The 24,377-nt window shown below is 40.8% G+C and overlaps 1 protein-coding gene across 1 annotated transcript in view; it reads right to left on the bottom strand.

The window, feature by feature from the left end:
* Positions 1 to 24,377, bottom strand: part of GLI3 (GLI family zinc finger 3) — a 315,057-nt gene that overhangs the window by 111,959 nt on the left and 178,721 nt on the right. The window contains exon 4 of the mRNA XM_074988081.1: positions 16,380 to 16,485. Coding sequence (XP_074844182.1) covers positions 16,380 to 16,485 — 106 coding nt within the window. The remainder of the gene's footprint in view (positions 1 to 16,379; positions 16,486 to 24,377) is intronic.

Raw genomic sequence — 24,377 nt, 5'->3', positions numbered from 1 at the left:
CCTTGTTCCATCAATGTTGAAAGCAAAGGCCCACCAACCATCCAGGGCATGCAGTTGCCTCCCCTCAGTAGACACCTGGGGCTTCAGAGAGAAGACTGGAAGAAAGATATCCTGACCCACAAGAAAGGCAGAGACCACCTTAGGCAGGAAGGCAGAATGTGGTCATAGATGCACGTTGTCTTTAAAGAACACTGTGCGGTAGATCCAAAGTCAAGGCACTCAACTCAGAGACCCTCCTAGTGGATGCAATTGCCAGAAGGAAGGACATCTTCCAGGACAGGTGCAGAAGAGAACACATGACCATGGGCTTAAAGGGTGGAGAGGTAAGTCTGGAGAGGACCAGGTTAAGAGCCCATTGAGGAATCGGGGAGGGGAGTTGTAGGTGCAGAAAGAGATGCTCAAGGAATTTGGTCTTCATATTGTGAGAAAACACAGGCTGGCTGAAAAGCCAAGATTACTGCCAAGTATACTCTGATAGATGCCAGCACCCAGCCCTCCTCCTTCAAGAGGAGGATATAATTAAAAAGCAGTCTGGATAGGAGCCTCCATAGGGGTTAGACCTCATTGCTCAGCTCACACCGAAAACCAAGTTCATTTGGCTTTATAAGTCTGCCTGGTCAATGGCTTATGGCTTCCCAACAGGGCCTGCTGAACCATATCTGAACAGGATCAGTCCTCCACATTCAGCCATGGAGCAGCCACACCATGAGGTGGAGTGACGGCAGGTCCAGGTGGAGAAGATGACCGTCATCCTGAGAAAGCAAGCATGGGAGGAGCTGCAGGGGCCAAGAGAGCATGCTGTGAGGCTCATCAGAGTGGTGAGGCAATGCTGAGAGGGTCACTCTGGCAAAATGAGAATGATCTTGGCCTTGTCCTGTTTGATTTCACCAGAACCTTGGAGATGAGGGGGAAACATGCAGAAGAGTCTGCCTGACTATGGGGTGAAGCAGGCATCTGCCAGGGACCCCTTGTCTGTTTGGTGTCCGGTGCACTTTGTGTTTTGCACCATGGCGAAGAGGTCCACCAGGGGAGTGCCCGACTTCCAGAAGAGCATGCCAGCAACTTGCAGATGGAAATCCCACTTGTGGTGAGAGAACTGTCTGCTCAGCTATTTAGCTAAGAGACTCCCCACACCTGGGAGGTGGCAAGCCTCCAGATGAATGTCATGCTGGATGCAGAAGTCGAAGAGGTGGATGGTCTTCTGATGGAGCACACCAGATCAAGCCCCCAGGATCCCCCTGGATGGCTGACACAGAACATCACAGCCTCGTTTTCTGTGAGCACTTGAACCACTCAGCCCACCAGATGAAGGAGGAAGACCTCACACGCCCCGCAATCTACCTACAGCTCCTTGACATTTATTAGGTCCTCCTATTAGGTCCACATATCTTGGGTCCAGAGATTGTCGAGATGGGCACCCCGCCCAGGTCAAATGCATCCAATACCAGTTTCAGGGAGTTGGGAGGGGCCCAAATGTTCCCTTGTTAGAATGTTCTTGGGACTCATCCACCAGGCAAGAGATTTGAGGACTGGGGCTGGGACCATCACCACTCTCTCTAGTTGGTGTCTGAAGTGTGTATAAACCAACAGCAGCTACAGCTTGGAGGGGTTGCATCCAGAGCCTGGTATGTGTGACAATGAAAGTGGACACCACCATGTGCCCAAGCAGCCGAGAGCATACTGTGTAGTAGTCAGGGAAGCACTCAGGCGAGCCATGTCCATGAGGGCATAAAACCTGTCAAGAGAAAGCCCTCACCAGGGTGAGTCAAATATTGCCCCTAAAAATTATGTACATTGGAGTGGCACTAACTATGACTTCTTTGTCTACCAATAGGCCAAGGCAATGAGACAGACAGACAGAAGATCCACAGTCATGCAGATGTTGGAGCAGAAGTCACTCTTGATGAGCCAATCATCAAAATAAGAGTAGATCTTCACTCCTCATCATCTGAGGTGGGCAGCCGCCACCAACATATATTTGGTAAATACCTGAGATGCCATAGCTAGGGCGAACAGGAGGACTGTGACCTTGTAGTGGTTTGTCCACATCGCGAACCACAGGAAGCATCTGTGAACCTTGAATATTGCAATATGGAAAGCCATGTAATTGAGATTTGAGGGCAACATGCCAATCTCCCATTATAGAAGCCAGGGAAACTATATGGAACTTGAGCCTCACCAGGTAGCAGTTTAGACTACACAGGTCCAGATTGAGTTGGATCCCTCCTTTTGCTTTGGGGGATAAAGAAGTAGCAGGAATAAAACCCTTGGTTCAGGTAGCAGTGTGGAACCTCATCTGCTGTCCCAATTTGGAGCAACCCCTTGACCTCTTGCAGAAGGAGTGTATTGTGAGCAGGGTCCCTGAAGAAGAGCAGGGAGTGGGGGAAATGAAGGAGAGCATGAGCAAATAGCCCTGTCACATTGTGCTGAGGACCCGGTGGTCCATAGTTATGGAGCACCAGGCAGGAGGAAAGGGTGCAAGAGATTTGAGCTGAATTGAATATTCAGCGCCTCATTAACATGCCGCGGGCCACGGTACTTTGAAAGTGCTGCAGTTCGCTCACCCATGGATTGTCTACATGGGGGTCCTTTTTGATAGGACCCTGCAAATATCAAAATCCCCTTATTCCTATCAGCTGATTTCTATGTTGGCAGGGTCTTTTCGAAAAGGACCCCTGTGTAGAGGAGCCACGGGCGAGCGAACCACAGCACTTTCAAAGTACCACGGCCGGTGGCATGCTAATAAGGCATTGAATATTCATTTCAGCGCCTCATTAGTATTCTTCAATTTGGCCATTAGCATAGCCATTTCAAAGTTTCTTTTTTAAGTGTAAACACAGCTGAAGAGACAGTTTTGGTGCTATTCCAAACCAATACAGAGCTACAAACAGGCTATTCTTGGACAACACCTGTATTCTAGACCTTTTGGCAACCAAGTCTCCAAACCCAGGAATGATTCTTGAACACAAATGTATGCAAGCATGGAGACAAAACACATAAGAAACAAGTCCTGGTACAAGATAACTGGATGTTATGGGCTACATTTTTAAAAACTAGTCACCTACATTATACAAAATCTCCACCTTTGAGATCTTTGTACACAACTCACATACCCATTACAATTTTTGCATTTTAATGTTTAATTTAATCTCATTAAATGAATGAAAATTTAGTTCTAATAAAGGTGTCAAACCGAAGCAAATTGAGCAACTGAACTTTCTGTGAGTAGGAGCCATTGGGGATGGAGGTCTCAGTCCCTAGAAGAATAAACTCAGCACTTCGTAAAATAAGGCATTTTTTTGGCATTTGAAGTATCCTAAGGATATTAAGTTAAAAAGAACAACATTTTTCTTTAAACTGTTTTCCCTTTTAATCAATATCACTAAGTATCAGATCACGGACCAGTTTTTCCCTTGGCTATGTAGTGAGCATATCTCCTACTGGACTTCAGAAGATATGAGGGCAAAACTGGGACCTAAATTTGTACTGTTACTTGGATATGGTTCACTTAGACCAAAAAGCGTGCAGTAAACGGCTACTTAGCACTTAGTTTTGTGTAATTTAGCCAAGAAGGGCTCCAGATGCCTGATTTCAACAGCTACATGTGTGCGCGTGCGCACACACACAGGTGCTTGCTTATATTTTTATTTTGTCTCCCTCAAGGAAAAGTTCTCAGTGGAACTCAATTTGTGCTCCAAGACTGCAGGAAATGGCATGTCTTTTTGGGGGATGGAGGAGTAAAAGGGGACTGCTCTTGGGGAGGGGGAACAATTGTCTTAGAATGTGGTAGTGGAAGATGTTCTGTATTTTACATGATAAACACATTATTTTCCTTTTCAGAGGTATATACCTATTTAATTTTGGGATGAACTTTTACTTCACTACATAACTTTATTTATTGTTTAAAAATTGTGCAGACTGTAAACGTCAGCTCTCTTTGGAGCAAGACTTAGCACAAGTGGAAGCACCGTACTGGAGAGAAAAAGAGAAAAAGAAAAAAGAGAAAACTCTGTCACAGTCCAGTACCTCACAGGCCACTGCAACAGGTTTGACAGCAGCTTCTATAGAGTTGGCTTGCTTCTGGTTCACTGAACGTAAATACCACAGTCAATATCGGCTCACTCAACTAATACTGCTGACTACTGCACAAAGAACACAGGAATTTTGTCCAAGAAGCCACGGGCTTAGAGACTCCAACATATATTTCGAGCTTGCATTCTCTGCAGCTGATAAAAGAATGAGATTTTAGATGTTTTAAACAGCCTTAATGTGGAACAGTAACAGAGAAATAGCCATGCTAGTCTATATCCTATCAAAACAAAAAAGCAGTCCACTAGCACTTTAAAGACTAACAAAATAATTTATTAGGTGATGAGCTTTCATGGGACAGGCCCACTTCTTCAGAATGGTCTTGTTAGTCTTTAAAGTGCTACTGGACTGCTTTTTTGTTTTGATAGCATTAACGTGGTTGTTCCAATTTATTTATTTGAGCAATATGTTACATAAATGTAACAACTCACTGATGGGAAATTCTCCCATTATCTTTTCATGTGAACATTCTCTTTTCTTATGCTTTCTCTTCATATTTCTAGCTTTCTACTGCCAGAATCTGGTGAAATGATGTGATCATATTGATATAAATCTGGAGTAACTCAAATTCAAGTTTATATTTTGGAGAACCAAAGAGCCTTGTTCTGCAAGATAAATCACACACACGCATTTGAAAGTACCCAAAGTTATTGCCTTGTACCTGCAGAACAATGTTGTGTATGGGATATGTTATGAGCCACTATTTCAAGTGCCACTTGTTTTGTTTCCACCCTACCTAAAGTGAAGCCTTAGAATTTCTGAAAGTATTGCAACTAATGACCCTGCTGCGGCATAAGATTGCCAACACACATGGGTGTCCAATGGTAAGTAAGCTGCTATCTTCATAAAAAATACTGATAAACATACAAAGAGTTCCTATTTTAAACATTAATTCATAGTGACCTCTTGCATTATTAAATCCATGTCATTTATGAATCAAAGTGCGGGTCTGTGCCCAGCTATTCTTGGATCTCGTCCAGAGAGGGATTGCAGAGGAAGGTCATTTCCCTTACTTCACCCATTTTACATTCCCTGAAAGCACTGATACAAACTCGTTGTCACAGCAGAGTCCACCAGGGCTGATCCTCTACTCAGCCAATGTGTTCAAGGCACACCTCCTCTCCTTCTCTCAGCCTGGTAATTGCTCTATCATTACTATTTCCAGATCCTGTGGGAGAAAGGAAGTGAAAACAAATCCTTGGGGCATTTTAGGTCTTCCATTAGGCCAATGGACAAACTGTAGAAAGTTTCTACTAGAGCTGTTTGAATTTTTAGTGTTGAAAACATTTTGATTACTTTTTTTTTCCTTTACATAAAGCCTTTTGTTTTCAAATTCCACTGAAAAAGAGGAGAAAAATAAAAAGTGAAAGGGAGAAAAGAGAGCAAAAAAAAAAGAAATCTAAATGACAGATATTCTACTTTCTGTTTATATTCAGGAAATTTTTAATTGGGGGTAGTTACTATGTTTTATTTTTTTAAATTACATATGTACTAAAACTTTAGGCCAAATTCATTGTGATTGCACCAGAGGAACAGAGACCGCCCCCGACTTTTTCTTTTTAAGTTCACCTGCTACTGTTGTTTATTCCCCTTGCAAGTCATAACATTCTGACAACACAATCAGCTGCTGTGGAGAATATTATGAAAATTATGGTGTCACAAACAAAGGATTATGGACAGCAGGAGAAGAAAGGATGAGGCCTCAACAGCAGAGGCCAAAGAATACTGAGAACCAAATTTAATCTGGCTCAGCCAGAGACAACTTCATTGCCTTTAATGCAATTGTACCCACTTACATTAGGATTCATTTGGCCTCAAAACCCTATTTAAATCTGTAGTTGGTTTCCTAAAATAATCCAACATTTAAATAAAATTGTCCTTTTTCAGTGATTTTCATATACATGTTATCCAGTCCAGATGTGGCACATCTTGGAGAGAGTTAAAAGTAAACTACAGAATTACGTATGCAGAAACTGCTCTATAATAGCTATATTAAAAAATGTGCAGCTAATTCAGGCTGGGGGAACCATATTAAGAATGTGGGCATTAAAATGAGTATATATTTTTTCTACAACCATCTCTCATAATAAAGAAAACAGGGGTAAGTCAAAACCCATGGAAACCTTCGCTCCAGAAAATGACTACTACACGGACAGAATAGTTTGCTTTTCCAAATTCTCCACAGGGTTTCAGCTACTCTTTAAGGACACAGTCTAGTTTTAAACCTATATTGCAGGTGTGCTGGCAAATACGGATTTACGATCTGTAACTCTCAGAGTCTATATTACAAAACAAGTAACTTCAGCTAAACAAAACATTTATTCACAATTCCAAATGATGTAACACTACATACTGAAGCGGGAGACCACAGCTTCAGTCTAGACACAGGTTTCCTCTCCTCTGGTTTGTAAAAGTCCAGGCATTGGAAAAATGATCTACTGAGGCCCCAGGTGTAGGATGCAGGCCTTTTTACTCTACACCACAGCTGCCAGGCAACTGACTTATCAAATGACCACTGATTTGCTGTTCCAGGATCACCTCTGGAGTTTTGTTTTTTAAAGCAGCATTAAACTCCTCCAGTCATTTGGTAAAGAGGTTAATTGAAGACAGAGGTTATCTAGCACAGTTAATAATTCTGCAATTTCATGTGAGTTCTTTCAGAACTCTTGGGTCCATTCCATCCAGTCACTTTACACTATTTAATTTATCAATTCATTCTGACACTCCTCTCCTGATATCTAGGGCCGTTTCTACACAGGCCACTTTCTTCAAAAGTGGCATGGTAATACATGGCCCAAAATATGCTAATGAGGTGCGGATGCAAATTCCCCGCATCTCATTGGCATATGGTCACGTGATTTGGAGTCCGGAAGACCATTCTCCCGGACTCCAAAATGCCGTGTAGAAGCACAGCCCTGGGGGAGCTTCCGGAAGGAAGTCCTTCTTCCGGAGACCCTGAAAATTTTTGGGAAGAAGGGGGTCTCCGGAAAAAGGACTTCCTTCCGGAAGCTCCCCCAGGGCTGCGCTTCTACACGGCATTTTGGAGTCCGGAAGAACGATCTTTCGGACTCCAAATCACATGACCGTATGCTAATAAGGCATGGAGAATTTGCATCCATGCCTCATTAGCATATTTTGGGCCATGTATTACCATGCCACATTCGAAGAAAGCGGCCTGTGCAGAAATGGCCTAGGAGAGGTCCTAAGATGTGTCCCCTAAAAGAATGGCTCTAACCATTTTCTTACCTGGGTGCTCCTTTAGCACCTCCATCATCCATTGGCCCTACCGAGGCCGTTTCTACACAGGCCACTTTCTTCGAAAGTGGCATGGTAATACACGGCCCGAAATATGCTAATGAGGCACAGATGCAAATTCCCCGCACCTCATTAGCATATGGTCACATCATTTGGAGTCCAGAAGACCATTCTTCCGGACTCCAAAAAGCTGTTTAGAAGCACGGCTCCTTGGGAGTCTTCCAGAAGGAAGTCCTTCCAGAGGCCCCTTCTTCCCAAAAATTTTCAGGAAGAACGGGCCTCCGGAAGAAGGACTTCCTTCCGGAAGCTCCCCAGGGGCCGCGCTTCTATACTGCGTTGCAGAGTCTGGAAGAATGGTCTTCCGGGCTCCAAATGACGTGACCGTATGCTAATGAGGCAGGGGGAATTTGCATCTGTGCCTCATTAGCATATTCCAGGCCGTGTATTACCATGCCACTTTCGAAGAAAGCAGCCTGTGTAGAAATGGCCTGATTCTTTGGCAAATTTGCTCCTGCTGATGCACTCCCTTCCCCTCCACCCCTAAAAAAAGTTTTTGTAGATCTAGCTAGTAGTTCTTCAAAAAAAATTTGTGTTGCTCTAGCTACCCTCCAATCATCTGGTAGAGAGGCTGATTAAAACCGTAAGTTAGGAGACAAGGTTATAAGAGAATACAGAATTCCTAAGAGAGACAACAATCAGGAATTAGACAACATTTCTTAGACACAATATCTAATGTGTAAGTACTGCTTGGACATCTTTTGTTGATTGAGGCAATAGCAAGTCAGCGGTCATTTGAGGCCAGGGAATATCTTTGAGAGGCCTTAAAAGCGGACTAGAGAATGAAGTATGCAAATACTGTTTAAAATACCTACATTTATAAGTACTTACCTAATTCAGGCCAGGGGGAGTCATATCATAAACGTGGGCATTAAACTGAACAGATTTTTCTTCTACAACTGTCTCATAATAATGAAAACAGGGGAAGTCAAACCCTTAGAAACCTTCTGTACAGAAAACACATACATACTAAAATTTACAAATAGAATAGTCTGCTTTTCCAACTTCTCTATAGGGCTTCAGCTACACTTAAAGATATGCTCTACTTTTAAACTTGTTTTGCAGGTGTGTACGCAAATGAGGAATTACAATCTGTAATTCTCATGGTACCTATTATTGCCACAGGAAAAAAGGGAAGATCCTTTCATGCACTGGTAAGTGGTTACAAAGTAGGAAACAAAGGAGAGGAATAGCTGATCAGTTTCCATAATTGTGAAAGGTCCCACAAGGATCTGTACTGGGGCCAGTGCTGTTCAATGTATTTATTATTGACCAGGAAAAGGAAGCAATGAGATGTGGCAAATTTTCAGATAATACAAAATTACTCAAGATAGTTAAGTCAAAAGAGGACTGGGAAGGATTACAAAGGGATATTTCGATACTGGTGACTAGGTGACAAACTGCAGGTGACATTTAATGCTCATAGTACAAAGTTATGTACACTGAAAAACATAATCCCAACTATACATAGAAAAGGATGGGTCTAAATTAGCTGTTACTACTCAAGAAAGAGATATTCAAGTCATCCTGGGTAGTTGTCTCAAAACGCCAGCTCAGGGTACAGCAGCAGTCATCACCAACAAAGGCGAACAATGTCAGAACCAATAGGAAAGAGACAGATAATAAAACAGACAATATCACAATGCCACTATGTGAACCCATGGCATGACCATACATCTAATACTGTGCGCAGCCTGGTTGCTCCAGTTCAGAAAGATTCAAAGTAGGGCAATAAAAATGATTAAGGGCATGAAAATCCATTAATCCCTATATGAGGAGCATTTTAAACACTGGGTCTGTTCAGCTTTTAAAAAGAGATGATTGGGGGAAGAAGAGCAAGATGATAGAAGTTTGTAAATTAGGAGTGATATGGAGAAGGTGAATAACACAGGAAGTGGCAGAAGGGTCACCTGATAAAATTAACACAGACAACAGATTTAAAACAAACATAAGGGAGTTCTTCATCCAACTCAGCCACTCAGTTGAACTTATGTCAGGGGACGTTGTGAAGCCAAAGGTAGAACATTTCCAAAAAAGGAAATAGGTTCATGACGGATAGGTTATCAGTGGCTAATAGCCAAGAGAGAAAGGGATGCAACCCCTTGCTTCGGGTGTGTCTGACTGGATGTCAGGGGATGGGTCACTCAAAACTGTTCATTCCCTCTGACGCATAAGGCACTGGACACTTTTGGAAGGCAAGATCCTGGCAAAGATGGGCCATGGGTTGTTTCTAGGATGGCTGTTCTGTTTTTGCTCCTTGCTTCTCTGTCCAAACTCCTCTGCCTTCTTTTGTATCACCCCAACTTAAACCTTCCCTCCCAGCAGCCCCAAGCCCAACTTCAAGTTTCCTTCTAACAGATTTCCATGGCTACTGGCTCCTGATGATGACCAGATACAGTAACTCCCCACGTCCTGAAACAGGCTGCTTTGGCATCTTATATAACACAAGAATTGTTCCTGCTTACAGCTAAATGCTTTGCCAGATGGCCCTGAACATCTCTGATTCTGACTTCCCTTGAGAGTCCATTAGCTCTCCTCAAAGGTCCATGTGCCACTCAGCCTTCATTCCTCAGTGGCTCTTGGCTGTTCCAGGCACTCTCTTCCAAGCCACACAGCAGTTAAAATTTGTCCCACCATCATCATCAGCTAGACTGGGTGTGATTTCCATTTCTATTGGGAAGGGTCAATTAGCACAGCACCAAGCTGAAAAGCCACTTTCTAGGGCACTGGTCTAAGGGTAAGACACTAGACATTGTAATTACAATAGGGGAAAGGAGGCTTGGGAACTGAGCATAAAGGAAAACTTTAAATAGTAGAGAAAAACAAAGTGAAAAAAAGGATTTCTTTTTATTGTGGCTAGGTCAGAGGTTTTTGCTTTACGGAATATATTTTATGAGTCCTACCCTCCTCCCGAAAATAGAACAGATATTGAATTAAATCTTCAGGTATAAGTGACTAAAAGGTACCAGAGAATCAGGCTCTCTCAACTGAACTAGGTCCAACTCCTGTAAACAATCACACAAATACTTAACTTTGAGCACTTGAGTAGTCCCAGAGAAGTCAGTGAGTCTACTTATTTGGGCAAATTTATGCATGTGTGAACGTGTTTGCAAGATCGGGGCTTTGGACTTCACTAACTCAGATACTATTAGCCTTACACCTACTTACCAATGTGCAATTTCGAGTAAGGGTCCGGAGTCTAGGTTTTGGTGTCACATGTTAAGGAGTTACAAGTTGGTGACACTAACTTGCACCTTGCCTCCTTTTGGTTGCTTGTCTCGTGACGCTCCTCTGTGGCTGCCTCAGCATGTAAGTTACAACTCTGTAGATACTCCTCCAAAGCAACCTAGACTCACTCCCTCAGACAGATTCAGTAGCCCAAAACCAGGGCTGATGTTTAAGGAGGCCAAGGGGTATAGATTACACATTGATAACAAATGAAGGTCTCCTTAGGGAGTCTAAACTGGCATCTCATTACATATGAAGTCAGGAAAAAAGTGTAAGTTAGGTGCCTTAAAATTCTAACCATCTTTTAGGGAATTCTCTACCCTGTGAATTTATTAAATTAAAAATAATTAAGTTCCTCTTAAAATAAATGATATCCTCATACTACACAGGAAGTGGAAAGCTCACCGACTTAAAATTTTACTACTTTCCAGTCACTTTGTCTTCAGAAACAAGGCTTTCTCACAGCTCTTCTGATCAATGCTGGCAGGTGCTTATTTGTTATACTGAATAATGCCAGCCAGTCTGACTACCACCAAAGGTAATCTATGGCATGGTTGCAACCTGGTTCTCAAGAAAAGACTGTTCTCTTCAACAAGGATGAGGGTAGCATGCTGATAGTGACACATTCTGTTTAAATAACTGTAGTTTCTAGCATGGCTTCAAATATATTAGGGACATGGCTACACATTAATTGGCTGGTGACTAGCGGGATGTGGAATCACATAACCATATTGCAGCAAAAGGAAAAGGCTAGAAACTACAGGTAATCAAACAATGGTTTGTCACTGAAGAAACCCAGTTGATAAATTGAGGAAAGAGACAAACAAAAAAAAATCAAAACAAAAAGCAGTCAAGCAGCACTTTAAAGACTAGCCAAATGGTTTATTAGCTGAGCTTTCGTGGGACAGACCCACTTCTTCAGACCATAGCCAGACCAGAACAGACTCAATATTTAAGGCACAGAGAACCAAAAACAGTAAGCAAGGAAGACAAAGATTTGTCCTCCTTGCTTACTGTTTTTGGTTCTCTTTGCCTTAAATATTGAGTCTGTTCTGGTCTGGCTATGGTCTGAAGAAGTGGGTCTGTCCCACGAAAGCTCAGCTAATAAACCATTTGGCTAGTCTTTAAAGTGCTGCTTGACTGCTTTTTGTTTTGATAGTGTATAGACTAGAACAACTTCCTCTTTGTTACTAAAACAAAATCAGAGATTCTTTGTTTTCTTTTAGTCTGTTTTAATTCTCTACTCTTCAAGTAATAAGATAATTTAATTTGTTGTTTCAACAGAAAATAATACAACTGCATTACATTTTAATAGAAGTATCTGGATACTTAAGATGAATGTTTTGAATTTAAAAAGTGAGATGTGTAGTTTCTATTAATACTGTTTAAGTGCAGCTGTGGAGGAAAGGTGAGTTATGCTTCTTTCTGCTAAGCTACAAACTGAAGATGTATGGTAGAAAATCTAGGAAAACGGAAGCAGTTCTAACAAACAGGTTTCCATAACACAAAGTGACACATTTCAGGACATATTCATAATGGTTGGGGGGTTATTACTGGGCTGTAATTGCAGTTGTTCTAACACCTAATAAGCCATGGTTGGAAAAACAAAGGCAGGTTAATTTGTGATTTCCTCTCCTCATTCAGAGGCAAATTAAGTGTCAAACAGCTAATACAGAACATATTTCATTTTATGAGATTTTAATTTAATTCTGCACCACATCGTTGATGCCTTAATGTAGGGTGGTTTATCTAAGAAGAAGAGTAATTTATAAACCTCTTTCAATGGAATCTTTAATGATACGATAGCATAATTATAGCAATGCCTGCTAGTCCTACTATAAAGATGAAGCTGTCAGCAATTCTATCATAAATATAAATCCCTATTTTAGGGGCTTATAAGTCAGTTATACCATCTTGCTCCTTGATGAAATTTGGGATACAAGATTTCTGCCCAAAAGCAATTTAAACAATCCTAATATCTCATGCATCTATCTTTAAAGGTGGAACTATGCATGAATCCTGTAGGACTAAAAGTTTACTTATATAGAACACTTTTTAAGTTTATCTGTGCCTTAAAAAAGATATTGTAGGCCCAGATGCCATAATGCACAACAGCGCTTTTTGAAATGTTCTGTATTTTTTCCTCTCTTTCCTCTATTGATCCCTAATTAGCATAAGACTCAGCAGTTGTTATGTATAGATCTCAACCAGCTTTGCAAAGCTGGGAAACCATTATTATCCCCAGCTTTACATATGGAGAAAGTACGGAGAAGCTGAGTGACTCACATAAGCTAGCAAAACAAATAAGCCGAAATGTAGCACTTCAAAGACTAACAAAACAATTTATTCAGTGATGAGCTTCTGTGGGACAGACCCACTTCATCAGATCAATCTCATTTCCAATACAGACTGACATTTATAAGTACAGATGATCAAAAAAATTGCAATAAAAACTGACATGGGGGGTGGGAGGTGGGGGGATGTTAATTGTCCTGAGATTATTACGAGCATCATTAGAAGGGAAGCAGTCCTTGTAATGTGTGAGGTAACTGATGTCTCTGTTCATACCATGTGTTAATGTGTTGAATTTGAATACAAATTCAAAAACTCACAAATGCCTCATGCTAATATGTTTTTAAATTCTTTTTGCTCCAGGACACAAATTCTCGGGTCTTTAACAGAATGGCCCACTCCCCTGAAGTGTTCACTGACCAGCTTACATGTATGGAGTTTCTTGATGTCTGTCTATATCCATTTATTCTTTGGCGAAGGTTTTGCCCAGTCTGTCCAATGTACATAGTGGCAGGGCATTGTTGGCACATAACAGCATATGTAATATTGCTGCAAGTGCGTGAGAATGTGCCTTTGATCTTGTAACTAACATGGTTAGGTCCAGTGATGGTATCCCCAGAATAAATGTGGACAAAGTTGGTAGCGGAGTTTGTTGCAAGGAAAAGTTCCAGGGTACACTAGGGTAGAAAGTCAATTTCCAATATAGAATTCTATCTATGCCATTAGCATTGATAGAACTGATGTATCTGAATTGACTTTCTTACCTAGTGTAGATCGGAGGTCTTCAGGCTCACACCGATGTCCCTTATTCCAATGTATCGGTATCGTACGGAGTAACAGGGTCGACGGCAGAGCCCAGAGAGATCAGTTTTGCCATGTCTTAACACACGTAGCAAAATCAAACTCCAGAAGATTGACCGCACTGAGGTCAATCATCAGGTAAGTGCAGATTCACCCATAAAGAGTGAATGGCAGAAATACACACCATTGGTTTCCCATCTCCTGTCCTACACTATATCCACTGTCTCCCAAAAACTGAAATTACTTTAAATCATTTTGATAAAGGATGTCATAAGAACTATCCAAATAATGTCTCCCAAAGAGTGACTCATCGTTTCTGAGCCAAAACCTAATGTTCCTAAACATGGATTTACACCTCAAAAGATAAGTTACAAGAAAACTGTTGGGAGCCTATGATGTTCATGCAGTATTGTGATTTTTTTACAGAACTGTACAACCTATGAGAAAACCCATGAAAAAGCTGTTATCGTCTGAAAGGTTACTTTGCACAATTGCCTAATTACATATTTACATTTAATTACGCTGCTTATATTGGCTCCACTATGTACTGTTTGTTATACCTAATCACTTCAGCGCCAGCCTAAACCGAAGGGAAGAATCTGCTTCGGTTTGTGTAAAATAAAACAAAGACATTTTAATTTAACAAGTATTTCAAACACCTGCTTGCAGCCCAGGCCCTCTTGCTTCATCTTTTCTTATGAACTATATCCTGATGAGAGATGTCCAAGGTACCGCAGGAACTACTGGCATTGATTATTCAAGTAAGTGGCAATCTCTCTTCTGAGTCAGTACTAACACCAGTGACCCAGAGTGATATAAAGAAGGCATACTGTGATATTTCAGATGAGATAATAAAATGGAGATCTTAACATCTGTGTTCTTAAAGGCATCATGGTGCTTTTGTCACAAGAGGTGGCTAGCCCCAATTACAAGTCATATTCCAAATTGAGTAATCACATTCTATTTACCTACAATTTGCCTCTGCTTTATTGTTGAGCACAGGTACAAGACTGCATTCATCCACCCACCCCAAATACTATTGCATCTGAGCTAATAGGGCTCATTCTTGAAATCTTTGCCCTGGCAAACTACAGGCCCAGAATCAATGTATTAGTTTGTGGTGCACTTTGGAGACCTTTTGAATGAGATACACTATTTCAATACAAGTTATTACTAAAGAATGGTAGTAGTGAAAATCTTGCTCTTGTTGAAGCCAATGACAAAATTCCTCCCTCCCCAACTTCAAAAGAAGCAGGTTCAAGCCCTAACACTTCAACCAGAGGTTGATTTTAGAAACCATGTGAAAGACCCCAAAAAAGCTTAGCATAGAATCTCGCTTCATATGCTTTGCAAACCTAGAAGGAAAGAGGAGCATTTGTGAAATGTTTCCACCTTAATTGAAAATGTATCTGTCTTTGAGCAGGAGGTTTAAATTAAAATCTTTATTGGTATGTATATTATTGCATGGTTGAATATGGTGTACATACTCACTGATGCCTCAATGAAACTCTAAAGAATAAATCATAAGTTTCTGTACCCTCTCTTTCATTTTATAAATACCCACTTTTCCTTTAATGCGAAAGAAAGACTGCAACACAGATTTATTACTTACCTCCAGGCAAATTTGCTTTGAAATTACAATTCAGTAATAGGAGACTAATCCAAAAAAACTGTTGGTAAAATATTGTGCGCGCATTTGGCATGTAGTTAGGACTGTTAATATCAATTAATTCTGCTCACAGAGGAGGACTTGTTTTAAAACAACTTCATTTTTCTTCTGTATATCTGTAATTACACAGCTGTAACTAATAGCCATGGAGATGCAATCTGCCATCTAAACAACTAGCATTATTCTTCAGAGTATTACTTCTGCATTTCTTTTTTTATTTTCTAAATATGAGGGGTGATTATTACATATAATTAAATGTATATATCAAGACTTTTAGCAAAGGACTAAGCCCTCCTTATGGCTCCTTTTTTGGTATATGACCATTTTCTGGACTTTACAGATCATTGCTTTAGTTTGTATATCTGACTCTACATAGAGAATACGATAATATTTATTTCCATGAGGTCCCTCCTCTACCCTCTTTTTCTAATGTGTGTTATCACTGGCATTCTTTTATCTTTGTGTAAACCATGTGCTCTATTGCATTTGCCATTTTGTTTGGGTGACATTCCCATCAATCAACTGAGTAATACACATAACAAGGACTATGAAAATTCACCCAAAATGTCATTATGCTTCCTAGCAGCCACTAGGAAAAAAGCTTTAACATTACAGGAAATTGTAGCTATGAAGAAGCCCAAGCCTAATCCAGAAAAAATACACGGTTTGTTTAGCAGTATTTCACAAGGCTCTGCACTTGTTAATTTAGTATTTATAAAATGACAGTGCACAGAATAAACATCAGAAAAATATATAGGTAACACTTGCCAGCTACCTATTATAACAGGCATTCCTAAGGCACCAGCCTGGTTCTGCTTCAGTGAACCCACGAACAGATAAACTCCATGCATTCCAAACGTAAATCTTCCTCTCCAGCTAGAGCTGCAAAGCTTTCCAGGCAGCGAGCTTTAAGTACCATAAGGATTCAAATAGTTGTCTCTTGTTCTGGGCTCCATAATACCACAATGTGGAAAATGTTAATACTTACACATGCAGCGGAGGAATGGGAGATGGTTCATAATGGTAACGTCCTTCGTGATGTCTTGCATCAATTGGCACAGGAGGATGGAATGGTGGAAAGAGGTGAGGCGGGTCTGGAAAACAAAGAAGGGTTCCAATTAAGGGTCCCACAACATTTGCTCTCAGCAGCGTGAATATTCATTTATTAATTTGAGTATTGGCTTTTTATAGCTTAAATGGCAAATCACATAAAGAAGTACTTCACAAATAATTACACTGCACACGTGTGATGTGTCAGATCAAAAGGATCATCGAGCCTTTCATAATCATCCATGGGTCTTTTTTTTTAATATTAAAACAAATACAAATGTTGTTGAAAGAAAGGCCTAAAAATAGACTACAGCTAAAATGCAGTTTGGAAAAAAAAAAAAGAAAACCCTATAGTAGAATGTACAAGTAAAACAGCCGGCCTACAAAGACCAAACTGGAGTAAATTACAATTAAGTTAGATGGAAATCATGGTCGAGAAAGGCTGTGTTAGAGGAGACTGATGAAGCACATCAATGGGAATTATCAGGAAGTAAGTGCCTCAGGGTGGAGGACTGATTTTGTCAGGCCTCAAAAAGGATGCAGCGTATTCTTCACATGCAACTGATCACCTCTGCTGGCAAGCATGTAGATTGGTAGAAAGAAATGGCTATGGTTACAGCCCATCCTATATCTGGCAGGTTGTTTCTGGGAAGGTCAACTCTGAAGCTGCAGCTGCACTTCCTATTACTTGCAGACAGTCCTTATATGCGTTACACAAGAGGGACCAGTTCCTCAGAGTCTCTTCTCTGCCATTCCACTACACAGGTCAGACCAATCTAGCTCTCTACTTCCACGTAACTTTCTAATGAAAGCTCTCTGCCATTTTGGGATGCAGCAGTTTAAATATACTGTAGATCTCTATCAACAATATTGTCATACCTTTGCAATTGTCTACTGTAAAGAATGTTATTTTATAGGAGATATTTAATAAACTATTACAGTTTTGAATAGAGGAGACAATGTTCAAGCAGCAACATACATCTGAAAAGCCAAGTGCCTCCTGGGGTATAAAACCTACCTATCCAGATCAAATATTAACTAATTTTTTTAAATTTTCCCTTAACCCATATGTTTAACATGATTCTAAAAAGAGATGAGAATGGTTTTGCTAGAAAAGAATTCTAGAAAGAGAAAATCCTTATGGATGCTCAGTCAGGAAAACCAAGCTAGAAAGGCCCTTTTCAGTCTTGCTGTGACTCTTAGAGTATCTTCTATGAGTATTTTCTTCCTCCCCCTCCTAGATTATATTATCTTTGAAAAAAAATTGCATCCAGCCTGCTGATGATCCAAAAAAAGAAAGGGGGGGGGGGAGTGCTTATTAGATTTTGCCTCTGTTGTCTCTCCAACCAGCTCCAGTTCATGGAAAAGGAGGAATGTAAGAGATGAAGGCAGGGAGAGGGTGGGAGATGAGAAATTCACACCCACCCTGAGGAAAAAACGTCAATGTTTCTTGACAGGTTTGAAACATTTAAAATTTCCTATCCAGCTCCAGTGCCAGCTATTTGTTACATATTACTCAGTGTGCTCAGTCACTGCACGTTTCTGCCATTTACTGAGTTGGGACCCAAGTGTGCTTGAGAACTGATCGTAATTTTCCTAACGTGAGCAAGGAAAATCTCCTCCTCAGGACTGCCCTAACCCTAGCCCTATTCTACAAACCGGACACAAACACCTACTCTCTAGTAATATGTTCCTACAGTTGTTCTGAATTCCATGGACTTCTACAGGGCTCATGGTCCATCACAGGAATCTGTACACCCCACAGGAGTATGTGGTTGTGGGTGAACCAGAAGACACTTGCTTCCAGTGCAAGAGATGCATTTTACATAAATCACCAGCCCCAGAAGCCACAAGGAAGTCTGAAATCCGAGGGAAACATCTCAAGGAGAAGCAGAGGGAGATGTCTATAGTGTAGGATCATGTCATGTGCTGTGCTCCCCACCCTTATGGGTGTCTTATGGTGTCCAACCAGTTCTGAAGCAGTAGTCATAGCGAACTAGCCACATTATTCTGCAAATATATTTATTCTTCACACCATCTAGCCACACAAAAAACAGACAAAAACCACATGTAGCTAGTGGCTAGCACGTTACGCACCACAGCTTAGCTGACTAACTGCAACAGTATTGGTCTCACTCCTGCTGTACTTTACTTTTTTCTCCAGATGTGTTAGACAGTCTTCAACAAACACAACTCTCCCCTACCTCTCTTAGTAGCTAATTCAGGAAAACAAGTGATGGAGGAAGCTTGTCCAGAGAGTCTGGATTCTGATTCCCTTACATCAAATAGCACCATATCTCATCTCACACAAAGTGAATAAGCCTGTAGAAGAGGCACAACTGACTTGCCTTCCCTGCAAAACCAGGCTGAAACTTCACTTGGAGAGCAGTTCCCTATTTCAAACACAATTTAGCCACAAAAGTATTAGCCCTAAAGTTACTATAATGTTCTGTCTGGAAAACTGAATATTAAATTACCTAAAGCCCAGATCTATCTTAACTATAGGGAAGAAGTAAGTAGTATTTAATGTGTGTATTTGTGTTATACTTTCACTTCATTAACCTCTGTCATCTTGCATTGACATTTAATGGGGCAGATATCTGAAAAAATATGTTTCTGACTCCTTTAATATTAAGTTTCTCTATGTGCCCTGGCTGCATTTTGTTTGTGGTTTTTGTCTGGGAAACAGAAGTATTCCATCATTTCACAGAGAAATGTCCAAGTCAACCCTGCGTGACTGGAACAGACCTAAATATCAGCATCAGCCACAAGTATCCATCTCACAGTTTCTTATTTAAACATTAGCAATAAAGCATCATAACTCAAATGTATATGTAATAAGTTACTACACTATAGCCATCTCCTTTTGCAACCCTTGACAAAAAATACCTCATGATGATTTTTCCAAAGTCTGGCTAAAACTGCTGAAGCAGAATAAAGTGCCACTAAACCTGGCTACCTCCTATTTATCATACAATTTCCTGACTGACGGTTCCACAAACCAGCTGCTAAGTGCTGTGTACTCTACTGTCAGCAAACCAACATGCTAAATGGGAGACAGGGAGAATAATGTGGAGAACCATTGGAATCAGTTCTATTGAAGGAGTTCAAAACCTGCTATGCGCGGATAATTTCACAACATAGCAGTAAGTAGTAAATTTTACATGCTTGTGGGTTCAAGTGTTCTACTTTGAGCAGCTTTGCATATTTATATGAAGATACCGTCACACAGAACACATATTGCAAAGAGCAGCTGTCATCCAGGTGCCACTTAGAATGCACTTGAAACCAGTGTTCCCTATAAATTTGCACTATTGCCACTCAGCGCACCTACAGCAGGATTTTTGCTTAGGCTGGTGGTGCACATTCGCACATGCCTTGGTGCACATAAAAATGTATTCCTCACATGGATGGAAAAAAATAGAGGGAACATTGCTTGAAAACCTAAAAGTACATAATTGGTTGATGTGTACTTAAATTGGAATTAAAAGCTTTGCACAGCTGTAACACATTTCAGAGATCAGAACCACCCCGCCCCCCGAGCACAGGCACCAAGAGTGGCACAGGAGTCAAGTTTCATCAGCATGACAGGCAGGAGCTCAGCCCTGTACCTACTCCCCCGTACACCCCGGAGCTTGCTAAAAGCCACCTGTGGATTAACAAAAGACCAGCTGATGCTACCAACTGCTACGTACACAGTAAAGCCCTGCATCTTTAATCTTTAATCCAGCTGTTGTAAGTAGGACTACTAGTGACTTTAAAAGTATCATTCACACTTGGATTGTACACAGAAGTCAAAAGGCCAAATTTTGGCACTCCACCTCTGGTATAAAGTTTAAACTAACCTGAGTGGCTAAGTGAAGCTCCACTCTTTGCAGCTGTATGATGAGACAGTGGCACACAAAATATGCAGTTCAGTGAACATTTTTAGTATGCGTAATATTTTAGTGGTTACTCGCTAGAAAAACATGTTTACTACATTCTGCAAGAGAACACTAAGGGTGTGTCTACACTAGCTCCCAACTTTGAAAGGAGGATGGTAAGTAGGGTATCGGGAGATGATTAATGAAGTGCAGCAGTGCGTACGCAGCACTTCATTAAGCTAATTCTCCCCCGCAGCAGCTTCAAAGTTCGAAATGCAGGCTTGCGTGTAGCCATGGCTAACCCGCCAATACTTTGAAATGCCTGGGCTACTTTGAAGTCCCTTTACTCCTGAAAATTTTGAGGAGTGAAGGGACTTGAAATAGCCTGGGCACTCTGAAGTACTGGCAGGTTAGCTGTGGCTACACATGAACCAGCACTTGGAAGTATAACACTTCTAAATTGCTGCGGGGGAGAATTAGCTTAATGAAGTGCTGCATATGCACCACAGCACTTCATTAGTAATCTCCCAACATCCTACTTACCATGCTCCCGTCGAAGTTGGGAGCTAATGTAGACACAGCCTAAATCAAGTTCGGAACTTTAATCAAAATACAATTAAACTCTGAAGGATCAGTTGCTTTTATTTTTGTTTTTTTGTTGTTTTTTTTTTAAATCAGTAAATGTCAATTTCACTGCACCTATACAAACCACTGAAAAAATATTTCTAGCATTAATAATCTAAATTTACAAATGGGCAAAATAAGACAAATGCTGCTTTATTAAAAATTATTAGAATTTGATTAAAAGCTATTTTATTTTGAATAGTTTTACATGTGATGTTGGGATGCACTTCATATTATATGTCTGTATAAATAAAATATGTACTGTATGTATTACATATTATAAAGCTTTAACTTTTGAATTTCACTGTCTGCTGTCATTATATATCAACTGCCCCACAGTTATTTCACCTTCCCGTAATTTCCTACAACTATGAAAATTTAAGTAGACACAAATTTTCAAATGCTTAAAATTGAACAGCAACATAACATACCTGAAATTACCTAAAAATATTATTTTTGCTACGTCTAATTATAATATATTGGGGGTGAAATCCTTGTGCCATGGAACTCAACGAGAGTTTTGCTTTCGACCAATGCGCCAAGATTTATCCAAGGACTAAAAACACCATTGTGAAAAATATATTAACCTTTCTTAATCTCTTTTTTCAGTACATTGCTTTGTGAATAGTTTTGCCAGCAGGTGTCTACGTTTCCTTTGGCACATAGCTGACCATCCGCTGGGAATTTTCTAATATTTTTGGCTTTCATAGTCTTATAGGAGGATATTACTATTTCTTCACATGCATTTGCTTCAATTCATCTTCCCATGATGGTGTTGTCTGCTTTTATGGCAACGGTCAGGTGCGTTCTGCCCAGCAACAGGTTTTTTTTAAATGGAAAGTTCTTCTGCATGGTTAACTTCATATTTCTCAACTACCTTAATTTTTAAACAAAATTTGGTTTCCAAGAGGGCCCATTAATTTTCCTTTCAGAATGTGTGTCTGTGTTATTTTGTTTCAAGGGGTGTCTTTATCAATGGAAAAACAGAAATAAGATCAAGATCCTGTGAAGGCCTAGTCACATGCTTAACTTCAGGAACTGCAAGTAGGACCACAGCCTTGACTTTAATATGTAAGTCAATATAAGTCTTTTCAGGACTGAACTCTAAGTAAGAGGGGAAACAATTCTCTCTGTACACAAAATATTGTCAAATGGACAAAGTAAATAAACTGTTGTAACAGAGAGGTGAAGGGCCTTTTCTTTTTCTCTCTCCTCTAAATTCTTTAAATTATAGAGGTTCAAACTCTCTAACCCAGCACTCTATAATCCATCAACATCTGTGGTCTAGCATAGTTTGAGTTAGCTGAACATCTACTTATCATGAGCATTATCAGGTTTCCCTACAGTCCCATAGTTTGCTTCCAGCCACTAGTTCTGGCTCTTGGTGTTCTGTGCTGTTATTTAGCTGTAATTTATACCTAAATGTATTCTAAGAGCCCAGTAAGCAGTGGAAGCATTAGTAATGCTGCTAGCCAATACTGACCTCCCATGATTTGGCAAATTCTCTTGTCCAGCACTGGTCTGGACCCCAGGGTGCCAGATCACAGAGGTTCAACCTGCAATACTAGGTGTTATTTGTAATAACAATATGGACAAAACCCACAGAGGAAAAATGTGACTTTCAGTTTGATCATGAAAATTTTATATTTTACATTCCTTACAGTACATCAGTCCTTAAACTTCCATCTCCTGCTTCAACCTGAATTTTCACAGCTCCTTAAAAACACAAGGGCCATAGCTACACTAGTCCCTACCTTTTTGGAAGGGGCATGGTAATGAGCCACTTCAGCAGATGCTAATGAGGTGCTCCCATGAATATGCAGCACCTCATTAGCATAATGGCAGCTGCACATGTTTCAAAAGTGCTGCTTTCAAAATGCCCACCGCCTGTGTAGACAGGGGACTTTTGAAAGGACCACCAGATTTTGAAAGCCCCTTCTTCCTATTTGGTTTTGGGAAGAAGAGGCTTTCAGAGTTCAGGGGGTCCTCTCAAAAAGCCCCCAGCTACACGGGTGGTGTGGTTTTGAAACCAACACTTTCGAATCACACACAGCCACCATTATGCTAACGAGGCGCTGCATATTCATGGCAGCACCTCATTGGCATCTGCCAAAGTGGCTCATTAACATGCCCCTTCTGAAAGGCAGGGGCTAGTGTAGCCACAGCCAAAGAGATCAACTACAAACCTCCAAAAGTGGAACTCTGCTCCACTTTTTGATTGTTATTCCCTGATAGAAAAAGATTCCCACCTTAGTAAAGGAATTAAACTCTAGGGCATCTCTCATGTGTTGTTCATTTTACCACCTCTGTGTTTATAAACCCAAACACCTTGTGGAAACATGCTTTATTGTTTTCTGTAATCATCATACAAAACACTTGAAGGAGGAGGAGTTATCTCTAGGCTGGAAGAAAGGAGGCTTGATTTAAACAACTGGCCCTTTTAATATGCCAGATTTGCTGCAGATATTGGCTAAATAGGTTTCGAATTGATTTCAGCTGGAACGCTATCATTCTTCCCAGTCACTGACACACTGCTATCATAGGCCACGTCTACACTCATTCCCTCTTCTGAAAGGGGCATGGTGATGAGCAGAGTGGAAGATGCTAATGAGACGCAGATTAAAATATCTTGCACCTCATTAGCATGTCCCTGTGAGATCTCCTGGAAGCAAAGCTGCTGTGTGGATGGGGCTCCTTTGGAAAGACACAGGAGGTTCTTCTGAAGGAAATTCCCCCTTCAGGAAGACCCTTCTTCCACAGAACAGCCATAACCAGTGGCCAACTAAGGAGTGCTGTCTACACAGCAGCTTTACTTCCAGAAGGGGTCTTCCGAAAACAAGATCTTGTGGGTTTATGCTAGTCAGAAGCGAGATATTTTAAACCACGCCTCATTAACATCTTTCACTCCGCTCATTACCATGCCCCTTCCAGAAGGGGTGGGCGACAGTAGAAGCGGCTATAGAGAAAATGCAAAAAAACTATCTTCTGGAATATTAAATGTTTCAGGTCTATTTGAGTGCACGTATTCATCCCTCAGCACACTCTACACATACAAAATAGTTGGGCTTACAATAATTAATACTTTACATGCATGAAGCACTATTAATCCAAGAATCTCTGAATGCTTTGCAAACACAAATTAGGCCCTTTAACAATCCAGCAATCAAACCGTGACTTTTATTAGGCCAGAGGCACCAGCATAGTAAGACTGCTTTGTACTCCACTGGCCATGGCAGCATCTTAGTTGGCCACTGGTTATGGCTGTTTTGTATGGGCAGAGCAGAGCAATGCAGGAGGCATATCATTATTATGCACATTTTACATGGTAGAAGACTGAAGCACTGAAAAGATGAGTTGTACAGGGGCACATCATAAGTTTAGGGCCAAAGCTGTACACAGTACCATGCTGTGACGGCTAGACAATGCTGCGACCACTAGACAATGCTGCC

This window comes from Carettochelys insculpta, chromosome 2, assembly GCF_033958435.1.
Source record: "Carettochelys insculpta isolate YL-2023 chromosome 2, ASM3395843v1, whole genome shotgun sequence".
Lineage (NCBI taxonomy): Eukaryota > Metazoa > Chordata > Testudines > Carettochelyidae > Carettochelys > Carettochelys insculpta.
The sequence above is the reverse complement of the archived record's forward strand: the minus strand, read 5'-3'. Positions and strand labels throughout refer to the sequence as shown.